The sequence below is a fragment of the Anguilla anguilla genome, chromosome 2, assembly GCF_013347855.1.
Source record: "Anguilla anguilla isolate fAngAng1 chromosome 2, fAngAng1.pri, whole genome shotgun sequence".
In the NCBI taxonomy this organism is placed as follows: Eukaryota; Metazoa; Chordata; class Actinopteri; order Anguilliformes; family Anguillidae; genus Anguilla; species Anguilla anguilla.
In genome coordinates this window covers 38180082-38200459 of record NC_049202.1, presented here as the reverse complement: position 1 = coordinate 38200459, position 20378 = coordinate 38180082, and the positions used below count along the sequence as shown (strand labels likewise).

Genomic DNA, 20378 nt, shown 5'->3' with positions numbered 1-20378 from the left:
GGCCCCAACTCTGCGGATTCCAGGAGAAAGGAGCGCTTCAGCCAGAAAAACAGCACCCCGTGGGTGTTTATCCGCCGCTAAGTGAGCGCGTGTGGAACGTTCCCGCTTGTTTATGGGCTTGGCCGTCATCAGAGCGTCAGTAAAAAAAAAAGCCCCCCCCCCGTGCGATCGTGAAACCCGTCGAGTACACGACGCTCTCCGGTTTTACTGGGCTCCTCCTCTTACCGCCGGAGCGCGCCGTTAAAGCCAGCTACCGAGCGCGTGCGTTGGGCGGCCGCCAGCCCGAATACTAGGGGGACATTTTGGAGTAATTAAGGATGATACACTATAGACCGTGCATCACAAAGACATTTCCGACTAGTTCTTTTTTTTTCTTCTTGCAAACAGACAGGCACGTCGCCGCGTCATTCTTTCACGGTGAGCCCTTTTCCACTTGTAAACTTGCCGCAGGGGCCTCTGTGGTTTTCAGGAGGCAAGAGCCAGACAAAGCAATTCAACCATCTCTTTTGCCCAGAGGGGAACACCTCTTTTTCACTGATAAATAGAAAAAAGAAAAGCACACAAAAAGAGATCCTGTCTCCGGAGTTCCTTATCTTCAGTCAAGCCGGGCACATTTGTTTCTGAATGCAGCCCAAAAAGAACCCCACAGTATCCAGACAATATACCGCCATTACACATTTTTAAAACCTCACATATCTCTCTTTAACACAAAACCAGAGAAAAGCACATAACGTCACGGAAAAAGCAAACAAACGAACTGTCGCAGATCTCTCCGAGGCAGGCGCAGCAGTTCACAGGCAGCCGCACAAAAGCAACAAAACGCGCCGCGGCGCTCGCTATTGTTAGCTTGCCGGTTGATTAAATTAAACACCGGTAGCGAAGGGCAGGCCAGGACCCGCAGGGAACGGGCGATAGGGGGGGGTGGGTGACATTCCCGCCGTCGCCCGGGAGGGCGAGGGCGGCGGGGAGCTGGCGCGCGGCCAGCCAGGCGCCCCGCAGCATCTGGAATACGAGGCCGTCGCAGGTGCTAGCGCCGCGCAGGAAGAGCAGAACGCTCGTAAATTCCGCGCGCTGCTGCCTGCGGCGTTTCTCTCGAGAGCGCATAATGATCGGCGTCGCCGGGGCCTCTGGCGGCGGTTTCAATCGTAGCCTCGGGAGAGGGGCGGGGCGACAGGAGGGGGGGGGGGGGGGGAGATAAACTCAGCTGCAACACACTGGCGCTATTGTGATCCAGAACTGGGGCCCGTCAGCGACAGGAAATAGCTCAGCCGAGAGACACTAGAGGAGAGAGTTCGCAGCCTTGAACCCGCGCAGGATGTTGTAGTCTAGAGAATTAAAGGGACAGGATGACACCGCATACTTCAGGAGAGCCTTTCTGAGGCGCGGACTGAGACCAGGACTGCAGGAACCGACCGTGCTGGGCGACACGCTGGGGTTTCCTCTGACATTAAATCGTATAGACACCAGAGACATAAGACATCAAAATTCAACACAAAATCAGTATCGTATACACGCGCGCCGTTTTGTCGGTTTGCCAGAAAAGCACACACAGGGACGCGAGCAAACTCACCGAATATAACTGCAACAAACCGCACACCGGCTCGTGAGGCTAGACGACAGAAAGACGGAGGAGAAGACAGGCTCCTGGAGCAGACACAGGGTGGCAAGGAGGAAGGGGGGAAGGAGGGGGGGGGGCAGAGAAGGAGGTCAGAGAGGGGTAGACGTGAGGGGGCAAGGGTGGGATGTGCGTCATGCTGTGCACCCAGCACACACCTGCAATGCAACAGCTGCGTAGCCGACTGACGAGCACTGGCTAGTTTATATGTTCAGGTCAGGAACACCGCACTGGGAGTGCTTTAAGAGGAAAGGGGTGGGAGAATTTATAGAGAATAGACGGGAGGGGTGACAGAAAGTAACAGAAAGGCATTTTACCCACAGGGATACACAATCTCAAACAACAACAAAAAACAGATGTGGTAGATGAGAGATGTAGAAATGTAGTGAGGCTAACTAAGGTTAAAAAAAAATCCCAACAAAACAGTGGACAAATTGGGAAAAATAGCAACATTCACAATGGCAGGAAGAAACAGTATTGTTTTTCAGCATGTGTATTCAGTAACTTTATACTGGTTCGTTTTGACAGTGTGTGCAGTAACAGCGTGAAAAGCTTGCCATGCAGTCCACTGGCTTACCCAGCACAAGGTGTGTACAGGGGCATCATGGGAAATTTCAAGCACAACCCACAGAGGGAGAGGCCAGGGGGGGCAGGAAGACCGACGAGTGAGGAACGGTATGTGCAGGAAGAAGGGGGAAAATAGACAAACAACAACCTGGAAAAAGACAGGAGAAAGGAAAGAAGGTCCCCAAAAGGTTACAGACACAGGCACACTAGGGAAAACACCCTCCCCCGCCCCTACCCTGCAAACGTCCTTTCTCTCCAACCATGCCATCTCAAGAGTACATAATTACATCATTAGGGCAGTCATGAACCCACAACTGGAACTACAAACACACAACCCACCGCGAACTCCGTCAGGAACAGATAAACGAGCACTCGAGTAACCGGCCCGTAAGCTAGAGCCGGGTTACAGACGCGGCCCTAGAGAAGACGGAGGAATGACTCCTGAGGTCATTATTACCGTACCGCTACCCCTCCAAAGGCGTCTCGCACTCCGCGAAACTTAGACGGGCTGGACAGACGTCAGAGGCTCCTTCAGGCCTAAACTGGTCTGAAGGGAGGCCGGCGGAAAGCGAAGAGTGACTCATAATTTACGACAGCGGAGGGAGCGGAGGCAGATTAGTTTCAGACATCTTGGCTCTTCCGCATCGCGCGGTGATTTGTTGCCGTTTCGCAGAAGGCACTGCGCTGGGTCCCGGCGGGTCGACGTACCGGGCTGAGACGCCCATACAAAGGCATCGTGAGGCGGTCGCGCTTTCCAGAACGGGAGGACAGGGGAACAGCCAATTTAGCACAGCGCGCCTCCCAGATAGAGCTGCCTGTTCATTTAGGAGCTAAAACGCGAAAGGGAGCAGGTCGTTGATCTTCATGTTTTTAATTAAGCTGTCATCTCTACTCAGACGACATGTGCTTCATATTAAAAACTAAAACCTGAATGTTTGCAGATTTATGTTTTTAAGAATCATCATTCATGCCTATGCAAATGCCCTCTCAGCAGCCTCTCCTACCCGTTACCCTACATAACGGACTGAAGAAGGAATGCTTATCTCTAGCAGAATAATAAAGAAATATATATTTTTAAGAAAATACAAGATAAGAAATGGAAAAGGAAAGGAGAGGGGGGAATTGAGAAGGAAAGACACGTGCGGCACACCAGCAGTCCCACCCTTGGGACCGGCTGTCACCAGCATTTAACCTCAAAATCTCAAGAGAGCCATGGAAGTCTCGACAAATGGCTTTTCACTTTCTTCCTTTTAAATCTTGGCACCCACCATGGGGCTGAACTTGACCAATTCACACCGTAATTCGGAATATCCAGCTGACTATTAGTAGGCGCGTTTATGCGCGATATCCACCGCCGATTCGAAAGCGTATAGACATCCGTGGTTCTCTTCCAGAAGCAGGTGTCACTGTCCTGCTTCTTCTCACACCGCAGCCCACGGCCAAGCTCGCACAGAGCCGAGTTGGAGGAAGACTTTTCACACGCGGCTTTGGCATGCAGTCCAAGGGGCGCCCGATTGACCAGCGGCGGTTGCCAGAGAGCGATGGAGCACGCAGCGATTGAACCCTCCCTACACTGGACGATTCAGTCACCAGTTGCGTGTTGACCTATCAGCTACCGGTCACAGTTGCCACTGGCACTGTCCGGATTCGATCCGTGGGGCTCATCCATAGACCACAGCGTAGTGCCTTAACTGACTGAGCCACCCCTAGCTCTGCTACTCGCTTTTCTGTTAAATGTGATCCAACTGCACACATCTCTGGCTCCCTTCTAGATGATTTTTGGAATAGATTTTTCCATTGAATTATAATGCATTGTTTGCTGCCATTAATAACACAATGTTGATGTAATTGCTTTTGAAAAGGCTAACATCAACACATCAGGAGACAAATCCCAATGCAGAAGGGTCATTGTAGTCTTGTTTTGTCCCAAAAGCGCTGCCTTCCGTATCTATATATACTTCGGAGCATAATCATGAGGGTCATCATTACTTGGAACTGTTTACTTCTCGAATTATGAGTAGATCTACAGGCCTTTTCAAAGAAATGGACCAACTCTTTTGGATTCAGTAGTTATAGCTCATTCTCCCATTTTTCTGCAAGTCTGCTCCATCTGGTAGACCCCTCTCCCCCAGGTAAGCCAAGATACAACAAATTTTGTTAAACAAATCCAATTTGATCAGTGTCAACTGAGGGGAACTGACGTGACAGGTCTGTCCAAAGACTGGAGAACAGAATTAATTTGTTTTCCCTGTAAGAATATAAATGTTGGATGGGGAGTGTTTCAAGTTCTTATTCGACTGACTGAATTAAATAAAGCGTATGGAACCAGAAATCTGAATAATCTAATCCATGTGTAACATCATGCTTTAAATATCTTGTGGTTACACATTTCGGGGAGGCCAAGAGCAAACAGATAACATATTTACAAGTAGCTATGGGTAAATTCTCACTGTACTAATTCTGACTGTATTACGAATCAGTGGATTATTACTTAATTCCATTACCCTTCGTTATTTCTATAATTCTTATTTAATTTCACAATCTCTAGTTCCAAACTATAGTACATTCCTTAAATTGCAGGATGAGATAAAAGGTAACTTCTTTTTAATCCAGGCAACCAGTTCATTCGTAAACAAATGTATAATAGTCTTCTCAACTGTGCTGCCAAATGACATAATTTGATATGAACAACTGCTGAACTTAACATGGTGAAGTGAGAATATCAAATCAAACTCTTGGTGGCCCTGCCCCCAAAATAAAGTCCAGAAGATTTAAGATAATTGAGGATGCTTAAATGTCTTACACATGTAAAGCAAATGATCTCAATGGTCTCTTACATCAAAATTAAATTTCAAACTGAAATCATACAATAAAACAGCCACTAACAGCAAACATCTGCAGAAAGAGAAGGTTACCGCAACAAGCAACCAACCCACCCCCTGCCTCCCCCCTCAAAAAAGAAAAGAAAACACACACACACACACACACACACACACACACACACACACACACAGGCCCGCTTTTCTCATGAGAAGAAAGAGAGAACACATCTGCTCCCGCTCAGCTCCATGTGACCGTAAGAAGGGTGCCTGTTTCCCCCTCGCTTCAGATTGTATTCAGAGGGACCCCCCTCAACCCAGAGCGCATATCCCAGAATTCCCCTTCCCCGCGCGCGAGGCCATATTCTTCTTTTCGGGCTCCCCTGGAAAAACACGCGTTCCCAGGGGAGGCAGGTTGGGCTTGCAATGGTCGGCCAAGTGGGCTAAGGGTCTGGGGGGAGGGGAAGAGACTGCTCTCCCATTTGCGCATGACTCAACCCCTTGTTTTCCGTTGGTACTCCAAACCCAGAACAGATACCTATCAAACAGGGAACGCTTCTCAGGGAAACTGAAGGACAATATTACCCACAGTGCAAAGACTAAGCCCTCAGAGAAAACAATCGCAAGGAACGGACACGTGCAGTAATACAAGATGTGTGAAAGAATTGTGAAGTATGTGTGTTTTTATTGCAGTCACAATGACTAGACCCTCAAACATGGTTCAAGTGAAAAGGGTTGGTGAGGCAGAGGGCGGTGTAGCTGCAGGTCCAACTTGGGGGAGGAGAGTGAAAGAAAACTACGATGCTGTCACAACAGGAGGGCGTGGTTTCTCCTCTAAGGCAGGGGAAGAACAGCTCTAGTTGTACTTTGCTCTATGTCCCATCAACTGTGACCAGCGCCCACAGCTTTGAGTCCCCTCCCCCAGTGTGCATCTGCATAACACGTCCACTGTCCAACCAATCAAAAATCAGGCTATTGATCCACCCTCTTTGGGTCACTGACTCAATTTTCACCAACAGTGACTGATTCACTCAAAATTAGCTTGGATTAGGGTCACAAATTGGATCTTGGAGGTTTTTTGTTAAGGGGGAGATCTGCTCCACAGACAATGCAATAAGGCTTCTGTCTGTTCATTTTTATGTATTTACATCACAGGCCTAGAAAAGACTAGTGATGGAATTATTTCAGACATATGATGTTTCAGTCAAAAGCCCTGTCCTTTTGAGTCAGTCAGCACAGAGAAATTAATACTTCCCTAAACACATTCCGACATAACGATCAGTATTGCGACATTAACAACCAATTGGGCGTTAGTGGTATTGCATCACTGTATAGTATCTCAGAAAGCAGACTTATAACCTCTTCTCTCCATGTAGAAAGCATTCTATCCCTTCACACTCACGTTCCCATGAAGCCAATGCAAAACGGAGACAGAGAGGCACACTGGCCTGGACAGTGAAGGGCGGTGACAGCCCTAGCCCGGTCAGGAGAGATTCAGGAAACAGTATCTTTTGTATTTTTATGAGCACACCAGTGAGCGGCAGTGGAGAGAAGTTAAACCCAGAGACACGACACTACTGGGTCCAAAATCCCCCTTCCTGGCAACCGAGCACCCTTTCAGGTAGCACCACCATTGCCCTACTACCATCCATAGACTTGTCCTTCCATACAGTGGCACCCCACTACTCCCTCTGAACCCTCCCCCATTTGTGTAGTCCCCTTCTATGAACGGCACAGCACTGAGACATGACTGACCGCTTGTGACTGTGTGAAAGTACATCTTGTCCTGTGTAACTGTGGGGGCCCTATGGCTTCAGCAGGGGCCGACAGTACCTTCTTCCTCCAGGAATTCTCAGCGTCCTGTAGCAGGTTGCAGCGATCAGCCAATGACGAGTGGATCACCTCGCTGGGCTTGGTCTTCTTCAGTTTGCTCCTCCAGTCTTCATCAGTGACCAGCATTTCCGCCAGCCTGCCGGGGAGAGAGGGCGGGGCTAAGAGGGAGGAGCAAACACCCAGATCCGCCCATGCACGGCCAGTCCCCGCCCCAATAATACATAATGATCCTACAACCGTCTCAAGGAGAAAGCTCAACTTCTAAGATCAAATGCATCGAAGGGTTGGATGTTCAGAAAACAAAGGCACTGCAACAATGGACATGGTCAAAAAGTACTACCAGGAATATGGGTCTTGACTAATCTAGAAAGTATCAGAAATAAACATTATCGGGAATTATAAAAATGTAATCACTGAGGGATAAATGGCAGGCCATACCTCTCTTTCAGGGAGGAGCTCATGCTGCCATCGAGACTGTCAAGGTCCTCTCCCTCTTCAGACAGAGAGAAGGTCTGGGGCAGGTCCTCGGATGACAGCTTCCCGGAGAATTCTTCTCTGGAGCTGGAGGAGCTGTTCCTACCCCTCGGACTCCACAGAGAAGAGGAATGGGTGCTCCCCTCGCCCTCCGACCCCTCTGGGGTCTCCCCACGTGCCCCAGGGGCATCCTCGTCGCTGTCCACCTCCTCCTCCTCCACTTCTTCCTCCTGCACCTCCTCCTCATCCTCCTCCTCCTCCTCCTGATCGTGAGTCTCAGTCAGCAGCGTCCCCCGGTGGCCGTTGCCAGCCTGCTCGTCTGTGGGCGAGTGGTGCTCAGGGACCTCGCCCGGGTCTGTCTCCACGCTGGTGGAGCGGCTCTTCTTCAGGATGCCCCTGATCTCGCGCGGCTCAGAGTCCTGCCTCTGCACGGCGGCCCTGGGGGCCCGGGGCTCCGGGTGGCCCTCGTCCACCTCGGCCTGCAGGCAGTCAGACATAGAGAAGGGGTCACCCCACTGCAGAGGGGACAATGGGGTAAGGCCACTTTGGACCTAAAGGGAGAAGAGTAAGGAAAGGATGACGATACTGTCCATTCAATTATGACATCACCACAAAGTTTAACTTTAACACAAGTTTAACTTTGCTGCTTACTTTCTTAGCAGTTCATTTTCCTGCCAATTTAGACTCTAACACAGCGACTCCACCCAGTTCCCTGGATTTGGCTCGACCTGTACTTGTCACCAGCATTACGGTGTTCTTCCTCTAAAACCACCATGACAAAACTCAATGGAATGACTGGCAATAAGAGAGCATGTATCTATGGGGAACACAGGGATCTGCAGGGGATTATAAAGTATTTCTGTGACATCAATAGACACTAGACTATTTATGTGTCACAAAATATGGCCCCAGGGTTTCTGTGTTCAGTATTTACACTTAATTTGTCACATGCTGCAAACTCACATGCGTTTTTGAATGATTAATTTATATCAGCCATGCATGTCACCTACTTGGTGTGTATGCTCATATAATTGCTTCATTCAGAAAACAAAAAAAAGATTGTTTCCAATAAAATGTGCATGCAAAAGAGTATAAATGTTGGGCAACTATCTGGGGTTCTTGATGTACAATAGGAGACACTCCCTGAACACTCTGACTGCCACTGGATTCTCTCCTTCCTTGAAGTTATCTGCGTGGAGATGTCTACTGTCCAGATTCATGGGGCTAAAGACAGGAAACTACAGGCCTGCAAATCAGCTGCATCTAACTAGAATGATCTGAATTCCTGATATGCAACTGTAATATGTTCTACTCTGTAATGTGATCTGTCTAGGGTGGGGTGGAATGGGGAGGGGGGGTGGATGTCACCACTAAAGGGAGTAAAAAGTCTTATCTTTTTTGCAGATGCCTCAATAAAAATAACAGATCACAAAACAGAAGCCTTGGTGCGTATAAGGGGTGTATCTGCGGCTGCCATTCAGTAGAGGATGAGAGACAGGGTGAACTCCAGTCGTGACCCCTGTCTGCTGGCTGCCAGAGTGGGGTGGGGGGTTGGGTAGAGTCAGCCAACCAGAACGCACACCAGGAGCACGCTCTAATGGGGACAGCGCACCGTCTGCAGCAGGGGTAGGGCATGTGGGGGGGGGGGGGGGGGGGGGGGGGATGCGCCTCCGCTGTTTTGAGATGCAGTGAGATTACAGGGGGCTGTGATTGTGAATGTGTGGCCTGGCCGTCAAAGTGACAGAAGGGAGCAGCTGAGGCTACACTGTTTCATACAGCATTTATGTGCATGAATGCGCACACACGCACGCACGCACACACACACACAAACATGCACAAGCACAAGCAGAGGCACAAGCGAGTACACACACATGCACGCATGCACACACGCACGGACACACAAAGGAGCATAAGGTCAGCTTCATCAAGCACACATATGATCTCACACAAACACACAAATGACAATTTCCCACACAAAAACACATTCCCACAGGATGCACATGACACAGTGTCCACATGCAAGCAGAGGAAGGTGAGGTCAGCTCCTGAGAGAAAGTGTTATGGAGCTCATCCTTCCCTGCTCCTGGTCTCACCATTTCCTCCTCCTCCTCCTCCTCCTTCTCCTCCTCCTCCTCCTCCTCCTCTGTAGTGACGGGCTGTGGGCTGCAGCTTCCTCCCTTCTGCCTCTCCTCCATTACAGCCTCCACCTCGCCCTCCCCCGCCTCCTGCTCTGCCCCGGCCTCGTCCGACTGCGCCGCCTTGGGGGGACTGCACATCCGGGGGAGAGACAGAGACAGAAACAGAGACAGAGAGACAGAGACAGAGAGACAGAGAGACAGAGAGACAGAGACAGAGACAGAGAGACAGAGACAGAGAGACAGAGAGACAGAGACAGAGACAGAGAGACGGAGAGACAGAGAGACAGAGAGAGAGAGACAGAGACAGAGACAGAGAGACAGAGAGAGAGAGAGACAGAGAGAGAGACAGAGACAGAGAGAGAGACAGAGAGAGAGACAGGGAGAGAGAGACACAGAGACAGAGAGAGAGAGAGAGACAGAGACAGAAAGAGAGAGAGAGAGACAGAGAGAGAGAGAGAGAGAGAGAGAATGAGCATGGCTGCCTGACAGCTGAGGCTCCATCACTCAAAGGCCCCGTGGTGTGCCCCGATACTGTCAGCGACTGATCCAGCGGCTGTGTTTGTCCGTTCCATCTGCAACGCGCAGGGAAAATAAGCGCTAACGTTTGGCCGCCGGCGTAATTAGATCCAGAACGCGCGGTGTGGAGAAGCCAGAAGGAAGGGAAATTCCGCAGCCGTCAGAACGGCACGGTGCTGAGAGCAGAGCTGCTGGGCGGGGGGGGCGGGGGGGGTGGGGGGGGGGGGGGTGGGGGATACGGGGGCCGTTAGCGCTCGGTCTTATCTGGAGCCGTCTACGCCGCTGGCTCGGCGCGCGGCTGCGTTCTCACATCACAGCGCGGCGCGGCCTGTGTGATTTACTGCAGCCACCGACGCACGCCAGCGCAGGCCGCACGCCCTCGCCAAAAACGGGAGAATCCGGGAGGGTCCCGCGGGCCGGGGCTCAAAAATGCGCGCGCTCCGAAAACCGGCAGACGTCTGTCCGCTCCCTCGCCAGGCCGACGAGCGGGAATCTCGGTCGGAGGCGTCAGTCGGCCCGGAGAGGGAGCGGAGCGCTGATCAAAGCCGGCGAGTCGGCCGGTTAATCCCCTGATCGCCCCCCGGGACGGGAGGGGGGGGGGGGGGGGCGGGGGGGGGGGTGATCCGAGGCCCGCGGGGCCTGGAGGTGGTCTGGGTGAGCGGATGCCAGGCGGGTCAGAGAGGAGTCCTGCTGGGATTAGGCGACCCACGCAGTCAGCCCACCGGCCTGTCAGATGCTTATCTGACAGACGAGCCGCTCCCCTGACTCACACCGCAGTATGAGCTGATGGCCGGAGCCTCCGCCAGCAGCAGAACTCATACCCCATTTAAAACTCCCGCAGTCTACTGGCCCCCCTGCTAACAGCCAGGCAGGAATGGAACCGCTCAATATGCAAGAAATCACTAACAGTGAATGTGGCTGCGTCCCAATATGAAGGAAGCTGCCTCGCTGCCTGCACCCTTAGAAGGCAGCTCCCTCCGAAGGCGGCATCCCAACGGTAAAGGAGCCTCAAAAGGCAATGAATTTGGGACACACTTTGAAGGCAGATGTCACAGAGAGTTCACAAAACCAACACAAAATGTTTACCAACCAACACAACAGTGTTTACTGTTACAGCTGACGGCTTGAACTTTCCAACTGACAGACTCAACGCAAACAATATACGGATTCCGTCATTGTACCCTCAACAAAATTTGTTTCATGTTCAGCTAACTACATAACTAGCCACTAGTTCAGCTACTTTTTTTGGTTTCAACTTTCAACCAGATTATCATGATTTCAATTGTTCGCTGTATGTAAGCCAAGTTAACGCTAACGACGTTGTTCTATCGGGAAGTAATGTGATTACTAGCAAGTTAGCTGGCTAGTTCAGGGAAAACATTGTTACACTGATGGAAAGATTCCAATGGAACAGAGGTCTAATTCTTAAGTCTTCTATACCCAAAATCTAGCCAACAGTTCTATACAGGATGAGTGAAAGTACGTGGGCGCATTTAAACGTTTTCCTGAGTTCGGCCTTTCTTCTCAGAGCCGCTGCCCATGTGGCGTCTGACCCCTGAAGCCCCACCAACCTCGCAGCGGCCGCCATTTCCTCGTCGGAGTCGGGCTGCGCGGGAGCTCGGTGCTCGCTGGAACGCCGGGGGCGGGGTTCGCAGGCAGCGGCGGAAGTCTTCTCCGGCTCCTGGGGACGTACGAAACAAAAGAGGGGGTGTATTTTTAGCCTTTTTTTCCACAACACAGTAATTCTCCCGAGTCACACCAGTTCTGTTTCCCCCGACCCGCCCCATACCAGTTTGGCCCCGGGCAGTGCGGACAACTAGAAGAGACATGTTTCCACTGCTCCAGAGGGCATTAGAGGGCATCAAGGTTACGTCCGTGAATAACTACGAGGAGAGGGACCCAGTGTTTGGGAAAGCACCGTTTCCTCTCCTGAAAGGACACTGGAGGAAACAGAGGATCTGCTTTGGCCCAGATGAGGGAGAGAGCAAGGCATTGTGGGTCAGATTTTTTTCCTCTCTCCGCAGGAGGCCAGCTAACTCCGTTACCACGGGTGGCAATAGAAAGGACTGGGATAAGAGCAGGGGGACCAACGCTCCAAAAGGCCCTAAATAAATGACCAGCCCTGGGACAGCGAGCGGCCCTCCGGAACGGAGGCGCACAGGGAACCCTCCTCCCGTGGGCCCCGCGGACTGTAACCAGACTCCAGATGGAAGCGTACGGTTACCGCCGGCCTCGCAGGTGACTCTAATTAGGAGCGCGCAACAGCGTTTCATGGCGATCCCCGGCCGCCAACCCCCAGCCCAGGAAACGCGGGCGTGCCAGGAGGCCCTCTCTCTGGCTCCCGGGCCTGCCCGGCACCGGAGCGCTCTTCACAGGCACACGTGGGGAAGCCCCGTGCTACGCTAACGAGGCCAGAGAGTTTCCACGCTCTCCGAGCCTCGTAAAACGCAGCGTACAAAGTGTGCAGACGCGCGCAGTGGAAATCAACAAGCGCAAATCGTTTCCATAAATCGCCGGAGCACCGAGTTCGTCACGCCGCTCCGCTGTGGGATGGGGAGGACGGCTTAGTGCGAGGGCGGAGAGGGCAACGACGCCTCATCCGCAGTTCACTCAGACACAATCTGCCGGGACCTCTGTAACTCTGCCTGCCAGCCAGAAGCATCCTGGGAGCTATGTACAGATGCTTATGTACAGACAAAGCATGACTAAAGAGAGCTGACCTTATATATACTTCAAGAGAGCAACACGTAAACAAGCATATTAACTCTTTAAGGAGCAAGATTACAAATATGTTATTAGAATGTTCTTAACGCAACATTCTAATGCTGATGTAACAACCACTACTGGTAATTGAAAGCGACAGAGTTCTAGAACACTGACTTGGAATATTGAAAAAACATTCCAAAAACCTAACACTTTAAACGGTTAATGCAAGAGTGAAAGGGAGAAATTCTCATCACTCTCTACAATCCTGACAATTCATCTTTAATGTTTAACAAATTACCCATTACTCACAGCAGGTATGAATGTTCAGCACATGTACAAGTATTGTAATACGAGCTCTAAAATGTTGGCGACGTCTGCCTGCGTGAGATTAATTATGACAAACCGTTCGCACCGTGTGATGACATCCCCACGGCGCTCGTCAGAAGGGTCATAAAGAGTGTGCGAAACGGGATCCCCGATGCTCCGCCCACCTCATTTCCTGCAGTAATGACATCATACCTTCGGGGGGCTTTCGGGCCAGACTAGAGGACACCCAGGGAGCCGTTGCTGCTAGAGCCCAGCGTTGCCGGTAAACCTCAAAGCCCCGCCCGGCTCTCGTATCGGAGAGCAAAACTGCATTTCTGGGGACCGCTCTGGCAGGATTAACGGCGGCGCTCCCGCGCCAGGAGTGCCTGGCCGCCGTCCAGGACGAGGCCGTGAGGGCCCTCGTTCGTCTCCCGGCCCGACACCTCGTCAGTGTAATTCGCGTCAGATCGATAGGGCACGCGGAGCTCGTGGGGAGAGGGCCCAGGGGAATTAGGAGTACGGGGTTCCCAGCATTCAGGTACACACACACACACACACACACACACACACTCTCTCACACACACACACACACACACACACTCTCTCACACACACACACACACACACACGCAAACGCACACATGCACACACTCTCTCACACACACACACACACACACACACACACACGCACACACACACACACACACACGTGCACACGAACACGCACAGACACACACACTCTCTCTCACACACACACACACACACACTCGTCGCAGTCTTTCACTCACGCCAGATTCTGCTAAGGTACCAAAGACTAAATTAAATTTGTACGCGCCTCACCCAGCATCTCATTCGTGCCCTTGCGCCTGACATGGGGGCAGTAGAAAAACTTCATCTAGCAGAAGAATACATTAAACCACACGGGACATTTTTTCTGTATCCATAGAACAATACTGCAGCTGACAGAAGTGCAGACAAAGTAGTGACTTCATAGTCCCATAGGGATTTTTGGGCTGGATTTCTCCAAAAGACCGATTCATTCCTAATCTCGTAGCCTGCCTCAGCTTGCCGGTCTCTATACTTTCTCAGGTAACCGCAGGGATATGAAAACAAAATTAGCGGGCGATAAAGCTTTAGCGTGATAAAAGGAAAACAGAAAAACAAGCCGACGCTCCAAAAAAATGTCAAAGTACAAGACACAAAAACTGCAACCTGTATAAACAATGTTGTGTTGGGAGAAGGTCTTTCACAAGCACTTTCAGAAAAGGTATGTCCTGGTTTGAAATCAGCCAAGCATAGGTGTTGCACATTTTGGATCTCAACCTTTACACTCTCAGAAATAAAGGTACAGTGGAGATACATTTTTGTTCAGTAAGTGAACAAATTTCCAAAACGTCCCCTGAAATGAGAGTACAGTAATGTCCCATTTGGGTCCTAATAAGTACCTTTTACGGCAGGAAAGACGCAAATGAATTACGTATTGTTGGCTAGGGGTACAATTTTATGTACCTATAGGGTACCAGTCCAGTGACAAACATACCTTTTTTTCTGTGAGTGTAGGGAAGGGCAGGAGGTATACTGTGCAAGGGGAGGAGGTGGACTGTTCAAGGGGAGGAGGTGGACTGTGCAAGGGGAAGAGGTGTACTGTGCAAGGGGAAGAGGTGGACTGTGCAAGGGGAAGAGGTGGACTGTGCAGGCGCAGGAAGTGGACTGTGCAAGGGGAGGAGGTTGACTGTGCAAGGGGAAGAGGTGGAGTGTGCAAGGGGAAGAGGTGGACTGTGCAAGGGGAGGAGGTTGACTGTGCAAGGGGAAGAGGTGGACTGTGCAGGCGCAGGACAGAGAACAGGTCCGAAGCAGGAGCTCGGGATCCTGTTTCGTGACCCCAGGGCCAGCAGCATTTACTTACTTCAAGCAGAGACGTCTTGGCTGCAGTGCCGAACATGGCTCTGTCACCCGTCTTGACATCGGCTGCAAAACACCCGACCACATCACATACACAAACAGACGCAGCAGAGCCTTAAGCACACACAAACACGGGAAGGCATGTCAAAGACGGCTAAAACGGTCCTTTGAGGGTTTCTAATGCCATCTGGAAACAGCGCTAGCCAAGTGCAGCTGGTTTTTTTAGCAGTACGTCCATCAAAATGTAGGTCACACCCATCTACAGCCACGCTGTTGAGATGACATATTCCATTTTCTCCTTTCGCCGAGTTTACTTTACTGAATGTCAGACTTTCCACTCAATAAAATGCGCACTTTCGAGCAGCTGAAATTACAATCAGTACATTCTCAAGCCAGGACAGGGAGGAAAATGCACAGAGCAGGGTGATGAAACTACAAGAATGAGACTTTCAGACAGTAAAGCCAGTAATTCTGAAGCAAACAGATCCTTGTCTAATCCTTTCCATTAAGAGCACTGGCTGCCTTTTAACAACCTCAGCCTTCCACACAAACCCAAATAGGTTAGGGCCACAACGGAGAAACAGACCACTGTAACGCCATGCAAAACCATAATAAACAACATCTATGTATGCGCAGGTCTGAAAATGATGACATTTTTTTGTTACGGCTCGCTGCTTAGTTTTTTTGTAAGGCTCACATATATTTGCACAGGGGAGAGAGCCCCCTGTATTGTGATACATTCCATACAGTCAAAATAATGCTGAGCCAGCTCAATGTTTCCACGTGCTGTGGAGCTAAAAATGTCTAAAACCCCTACTTTTCCCGGTAACCATCCTCCTGGGAGATCTGAGGCGTCTGAATGTAATCTCGAGGTGTTTCAGAGGCTCACAATTTAGCACGATGACATATTGGGGCTTATATGAGTTTTGCGGGAATTTCCTGTAAGGCTAACAGTAAGTCATTCTGTCATCAGGGTGCCTCATACAACCCCTCACGCAGGGGCTAAAATCCCTTCCGTAGCAGACCGTGAGTCAGTCGTTCTACTCTGGGAGAAGGGAGGGCCTTGAGATTCACAGCAAGGTGTGAGAATAGGTATTTAGCCTCCGAAGGGTCAAGAGTCCAGGGTCAAGAGCGCCACAGTCCCACATCAAAAGGGGGCCATCGACAAGCGGTCCCCCACCCTCAACACTAGGAGGCTGACTGGCATGAATGAGAAATCTCTTCATTCCGGTTGGAGGTAAAGGCACCCAAAAGCACCGTCTATATAGGACTGTGTTTCATTGCACTCGGGAGTGCTTCTGACCTCCCTTCCGAGGCTGTTTGCTACGTTTCAGAAATCTTGGGAGCAAATGAGGTGTGGAAACAGAGGCCGCTCAGGATTAGCAATTGTTTCATAAGTGCCTCTCTCGACCTCCCAGACCAACTCATTTCCCCCTACTCGACCAACGGGTCCTTCCTGCTCCGGTGCAGCCATCTGCCATGGATTGGGTGAAATAAGAGATGATGGGAAAATTTCCCTGCATCCACTGGGATCTCTAGTGCAAGCCTGCAGTTATTCACACTTAAATTGCAGGTTTCGTGGGAGAAAAATGTGAGTATGTCAAAGGCTCCTTCTTCTACCAGTACTTTCCATTTATCACAGTTACATCTTGCCAGCACAAGTGGAACAACTTAGTTGCTTAAGCAGTTTTGGGGAGCTCCTGAGCATTTTGGCTCCCATACTAAAAAAAGTGAAAAACGCCCACGCCAACAGGAGGCTTTTGACAGAACCCACATCTAAGCCAAATCTGAATTCTAACTGTCCTGGCTTTTCCAAAGCATGGCTTCTCCTGAAATGGCTTCACCGTCTCTGTTTTTCCACATCCTGTCCTTATCACTTTGAGGTTCCATCCTCTGCCTCTCTCTCATTCCTTCTCTCCATCATTCATTTCTCTTTCAGTCCCTCTCTCCATCTCTCTCTCAGTTTGTGTCTCTCTCTCTCCATCTCTCTGTCTCTCTCTCTCTCGCTCAGTCTCTGTGTGTCTCTCTTTCTCTTTCTCTCTGTCTCTCTCTCTTTGTCTCTCTGTCTCTCTGTCTCTCTCTCTTTTTTGAGCAGGTGGTTTGCGTGCTCCTGGGTGCAACGCAGATCCGACACCGTTAACCCCAAAATTCCTCTCCCAGCACCGGGCAGCATCTCTTTGTCCCTGACGAGCCGGCCGGCAGCCCCGCCTTTGATGCGCTTTGTGCAAGCAAACACTACGCCACACGGCCCTGCGGACACTTTCTACGCTTTGATGTGGAAGAACCGCAGGACGTCAGAAAGAAGAGTCTGACTATGGTGACTATGCATGACTATGCGCTTCTGGGCAAAAACCAGCCGAGGCCGAGCCGAAGGACCACACCTGCCACACCTGCCTGGCTTTACCGCTGCACCGCCGCGCTCCGTGACCCTTATTCCAGCGTCATCCGGCCTATCAGCTTACAGGGAACAGGTTCCGCACAAAAGGGGAGGAAACAGATTTGTGTCTAACAAGGGAGCCTTTATGAAAAGACAGACTTACCTCTTGGCCTCTGTCCTTCCTGGGTTTCCGATGAGCTACGAAAAAGAAGGAAGAGATAAAATGTGATTAGGAACCGAAAGACGCAAGAAGACAAAAGGAGGACAGGCGCCAACCTGCTCTGACCCTCCCCCCCGTCTCCGCCCCCAACCCCCACGGAGTCAGACAAGGTCACCAAAAACGCATGGAGGCAAAGCGACAGTCAGTGAATGAATGAACGCCGCAAACATGGAGCTGCGGTGACGTCTGCGCGCAGGAACTACGTGCGCACGCCCATCCCGGGCTGCCTCGCAGCCGCAGGGCCAAGGGGAACTTTGACCCACATGAACACAGCCCATTCGGATTTCACACTGAATGCCATCGCTCCACACAGGAGTTCCAAGGATATCTTATCACAACAAAAGTCACCCAAATACAGACACAGAACTCAGCACTAGAACTGCAGAAAAATTAGGAAAATCAGCTGCACCAAGAGAGCGGTGGGTCCTATAAACAGACAAAAAATGACTCAAATCAGAGCAACAGAAAAATACACATTAGAAAAATAAGGAAAAGAGAATAGTGTCCCTATGACAGTATGAAGACACTTAGTTTAAACTAAAATTTGTTGCAATTGCTTATTGCAGGTGCAGCAGTACTGTACTGCAGTTCCAGTTGGTAGCCTAGTCCTTTCAAAAGCTGCACATCCTACTAATGCATTAAGTGCTCACTAAGAGACAGTTCTTCTTTTTTCCAGACTAATTAGCATGACTGAAGAGTCATTTCCACCCAGCCTCCTTAGCTTACAGTAAAAGCATAATGGAGGACATTCACAACAGTCACTGACACAGGCCAGTCTTAAGCCGCGTTTCCACCGCAGGAACTATACCCCGGAACTAGGAACCTTTTGAGGAACTCAGTGCGTTTCCACCGCAGGAACTAGGGTCTAAATTTAGTTCTGGGGGCTTTGTTTTACCCCCCAAAACGTTCCTGCTCGGGGGGTAGTACTTTCCGAAAGTACAGGAACCTTTTGGGTGGAGCTTGCAGCGCTGAACATTTCTGATTGGTCGAGTAGGCTACTCGCAGCAATTTTTTTGTGTTTTTTGTTTTCAGGCGCCATGTTTAAAAATAAGCAGGCGCAAACCAATTTATTTTCATAATAACTTCAAATCAAACTTGTATGTTATGCGGCGCAGTAGCCTACTTTTGGTTATAGCCTGCCAACGTCTTGGAATTATAACGTGTGCTCTTCTGCTCTTTTCTTGCTTTAGTATTCGTTTTATAAAATGCTAAGCATTCGTGGTGGGGCAGTATATTACGTACTAAAACATTCAAACGGATTAATTCGGTTGCTGAATATTTTCTTCCGGATTTTCTTTGTTAGCCCGTTGTAATTGACTCAAAACGTTTGATACAGTTACGTGAGGTATGCGGTAGTTCTGCGTAATTAACATTGGTGATACAGTACAAGCAAACTGGAAATCACCTTCCGCACTTTTTTTCAGGGTAAAATAACAGACTGCCGTAATTTTACTCAATTTTACTGCCATTTTTCAATTCCACGAAAAGACCAGGAAGACTATGGACTAATTTATGGTGCATGGTTCGCATCTGTATGGCACACTTCGCTGCTCGGCTAGCAGTAACTTCGAAGGAAAGCAAACGGTGGCTGTATCACTACTAATTTACATTTTCACGCAAGTCCGAATTTTCGTTCTATTCTTGTCATTTTGCGATTAGCCTATATGGAATTGACGACGAGAAAGTAATCAAACAGCAAATTGTTTACAACGTGTGCATGTTTTCTGCTGTTGTTGCCAGTTATACATATAAATGTGAATGCATTCTGTCGCTTCGGATGTCAAGACATGAAAGCGAATGTTCGCATAAAAACATAATGAATGTGTTTGAGAGGATATATGAAAATCAATAAATACAAAAGTAACCATATATAGTCATTGTTGGTAACCCGTTGTATATAAGTGGAATAAACCCCTCCGGGCTGTCCCGGTTATTAGAAAATAATGTAGGCTACTTCGGTGGTAGTATGGGGTTACAGAAGAAATCATATGACAGATGGACCGACGACAACGTCGCTTTTTCATATGTCAGTGGGCTAATTTGCCTAATCTTCGCGGTACTTTAGACCCCGGTGGAAACGCAGACAACCATTGGCTGAAGGAACCTTTTAGTTCCTGGTAAAGTAGTTCCTGGGACTGAAAGTTCCGGGTAATTTCGGTGGAAACGCGGCTTTAGTGCACTAACATCACAGACAAGTGCCCTGAACTTTGCACAAGCAGCAGTGGCGGGACAAAGTTCAACATCAATAACACTGAACCAGAGAATGCAATCTTAAAACAACACACCGTCATAAAACACCATGCAGCACTCAAAAACATTAACACATGACCCCACCATGTTTTCTTTTTCAATCAGCACAGCACAAAAAACATTTCGGGTCACCGCAAAATTCATGCCAAACAGAGCAAGCCTTCCCCCTCCAAGGGAACCGTGCTGGGTCAGGCGTACTCAGGCAAGCTCCAGGCATTGTACCACAGTCCAGGGTTTTGGCTGCTGACGTACTCCCTGTCCGCTTCTTCAGAGCCTTGTAGGCTGTGACTGGCTATGTCTCTTGAAGAGCATGGCGGTCCTGGCGCCCTCGCCAGGAGCCACAGGGAGGCAGCAGCTTAATCGGCATCACCGTCGCACCTGTGGCCTAACCCTTACTGCCAGGTCAAGGGTCAAGGGTCAAGAGCCATGGGTGACCTTTTCCCGCTGACTGCTACAGGACCAATGGCAACAATGAAAAAATGAAGAATGGGAGAGAGAGAGACTGAATAAACGGAGAAGACAGAGAACAGAAAGAAATAAACTGTACACACACACACACAGACATGCAGACTCAGGCGTCTGAGAAACGTGTAAGCCCAGTTGACTACAAGGATGTCAGTGTGCTGTGCGAACTGCTCGAGGGCCAAAGAGAATGA

General features: G+C 50.0%; 1 protein-coding gene across 4 annotated transcripts in view; it reads right to left on the bottom strand.

The window, feature by feature from the left end:
• The window catches only part of svild (supervillin d), a 61873-nt gene that overhangs the window by 19359 nt on the left and 22136 nt on the right, over nt 1–20378 (bottom strand). For 3 of the 4 annotated variants that reach the window (XM_035404542.1, XM_035404541.1, XM_035404544.1), the window contains 6 exons: nt 17416–17450; nt 14880–14941; nt 11534–11643; nt 9402–9576; nt 7273–7859; nt 6835–6970 (listed from right to left, as the gene is read on the bottom strand). In XM_035404542.1, coding sequence (XP_035260433.1) covers nt 6835–6970; nt 7273–7859; nt 9402–9576; nt 11534–11643; nt 14880–14941; nt 17416–17450 — 1105 coding nt within the window. The remainder of the gene's footprint in view (nt 1–6834; nt 6971–7272; nt 7860–9401; nt 9577–11533; nt 11644–14879; nt 14942–17415; nt 17451–20378) is intronic. The other variant, XM_035404543.1, reaches the window with a different exon arrangement.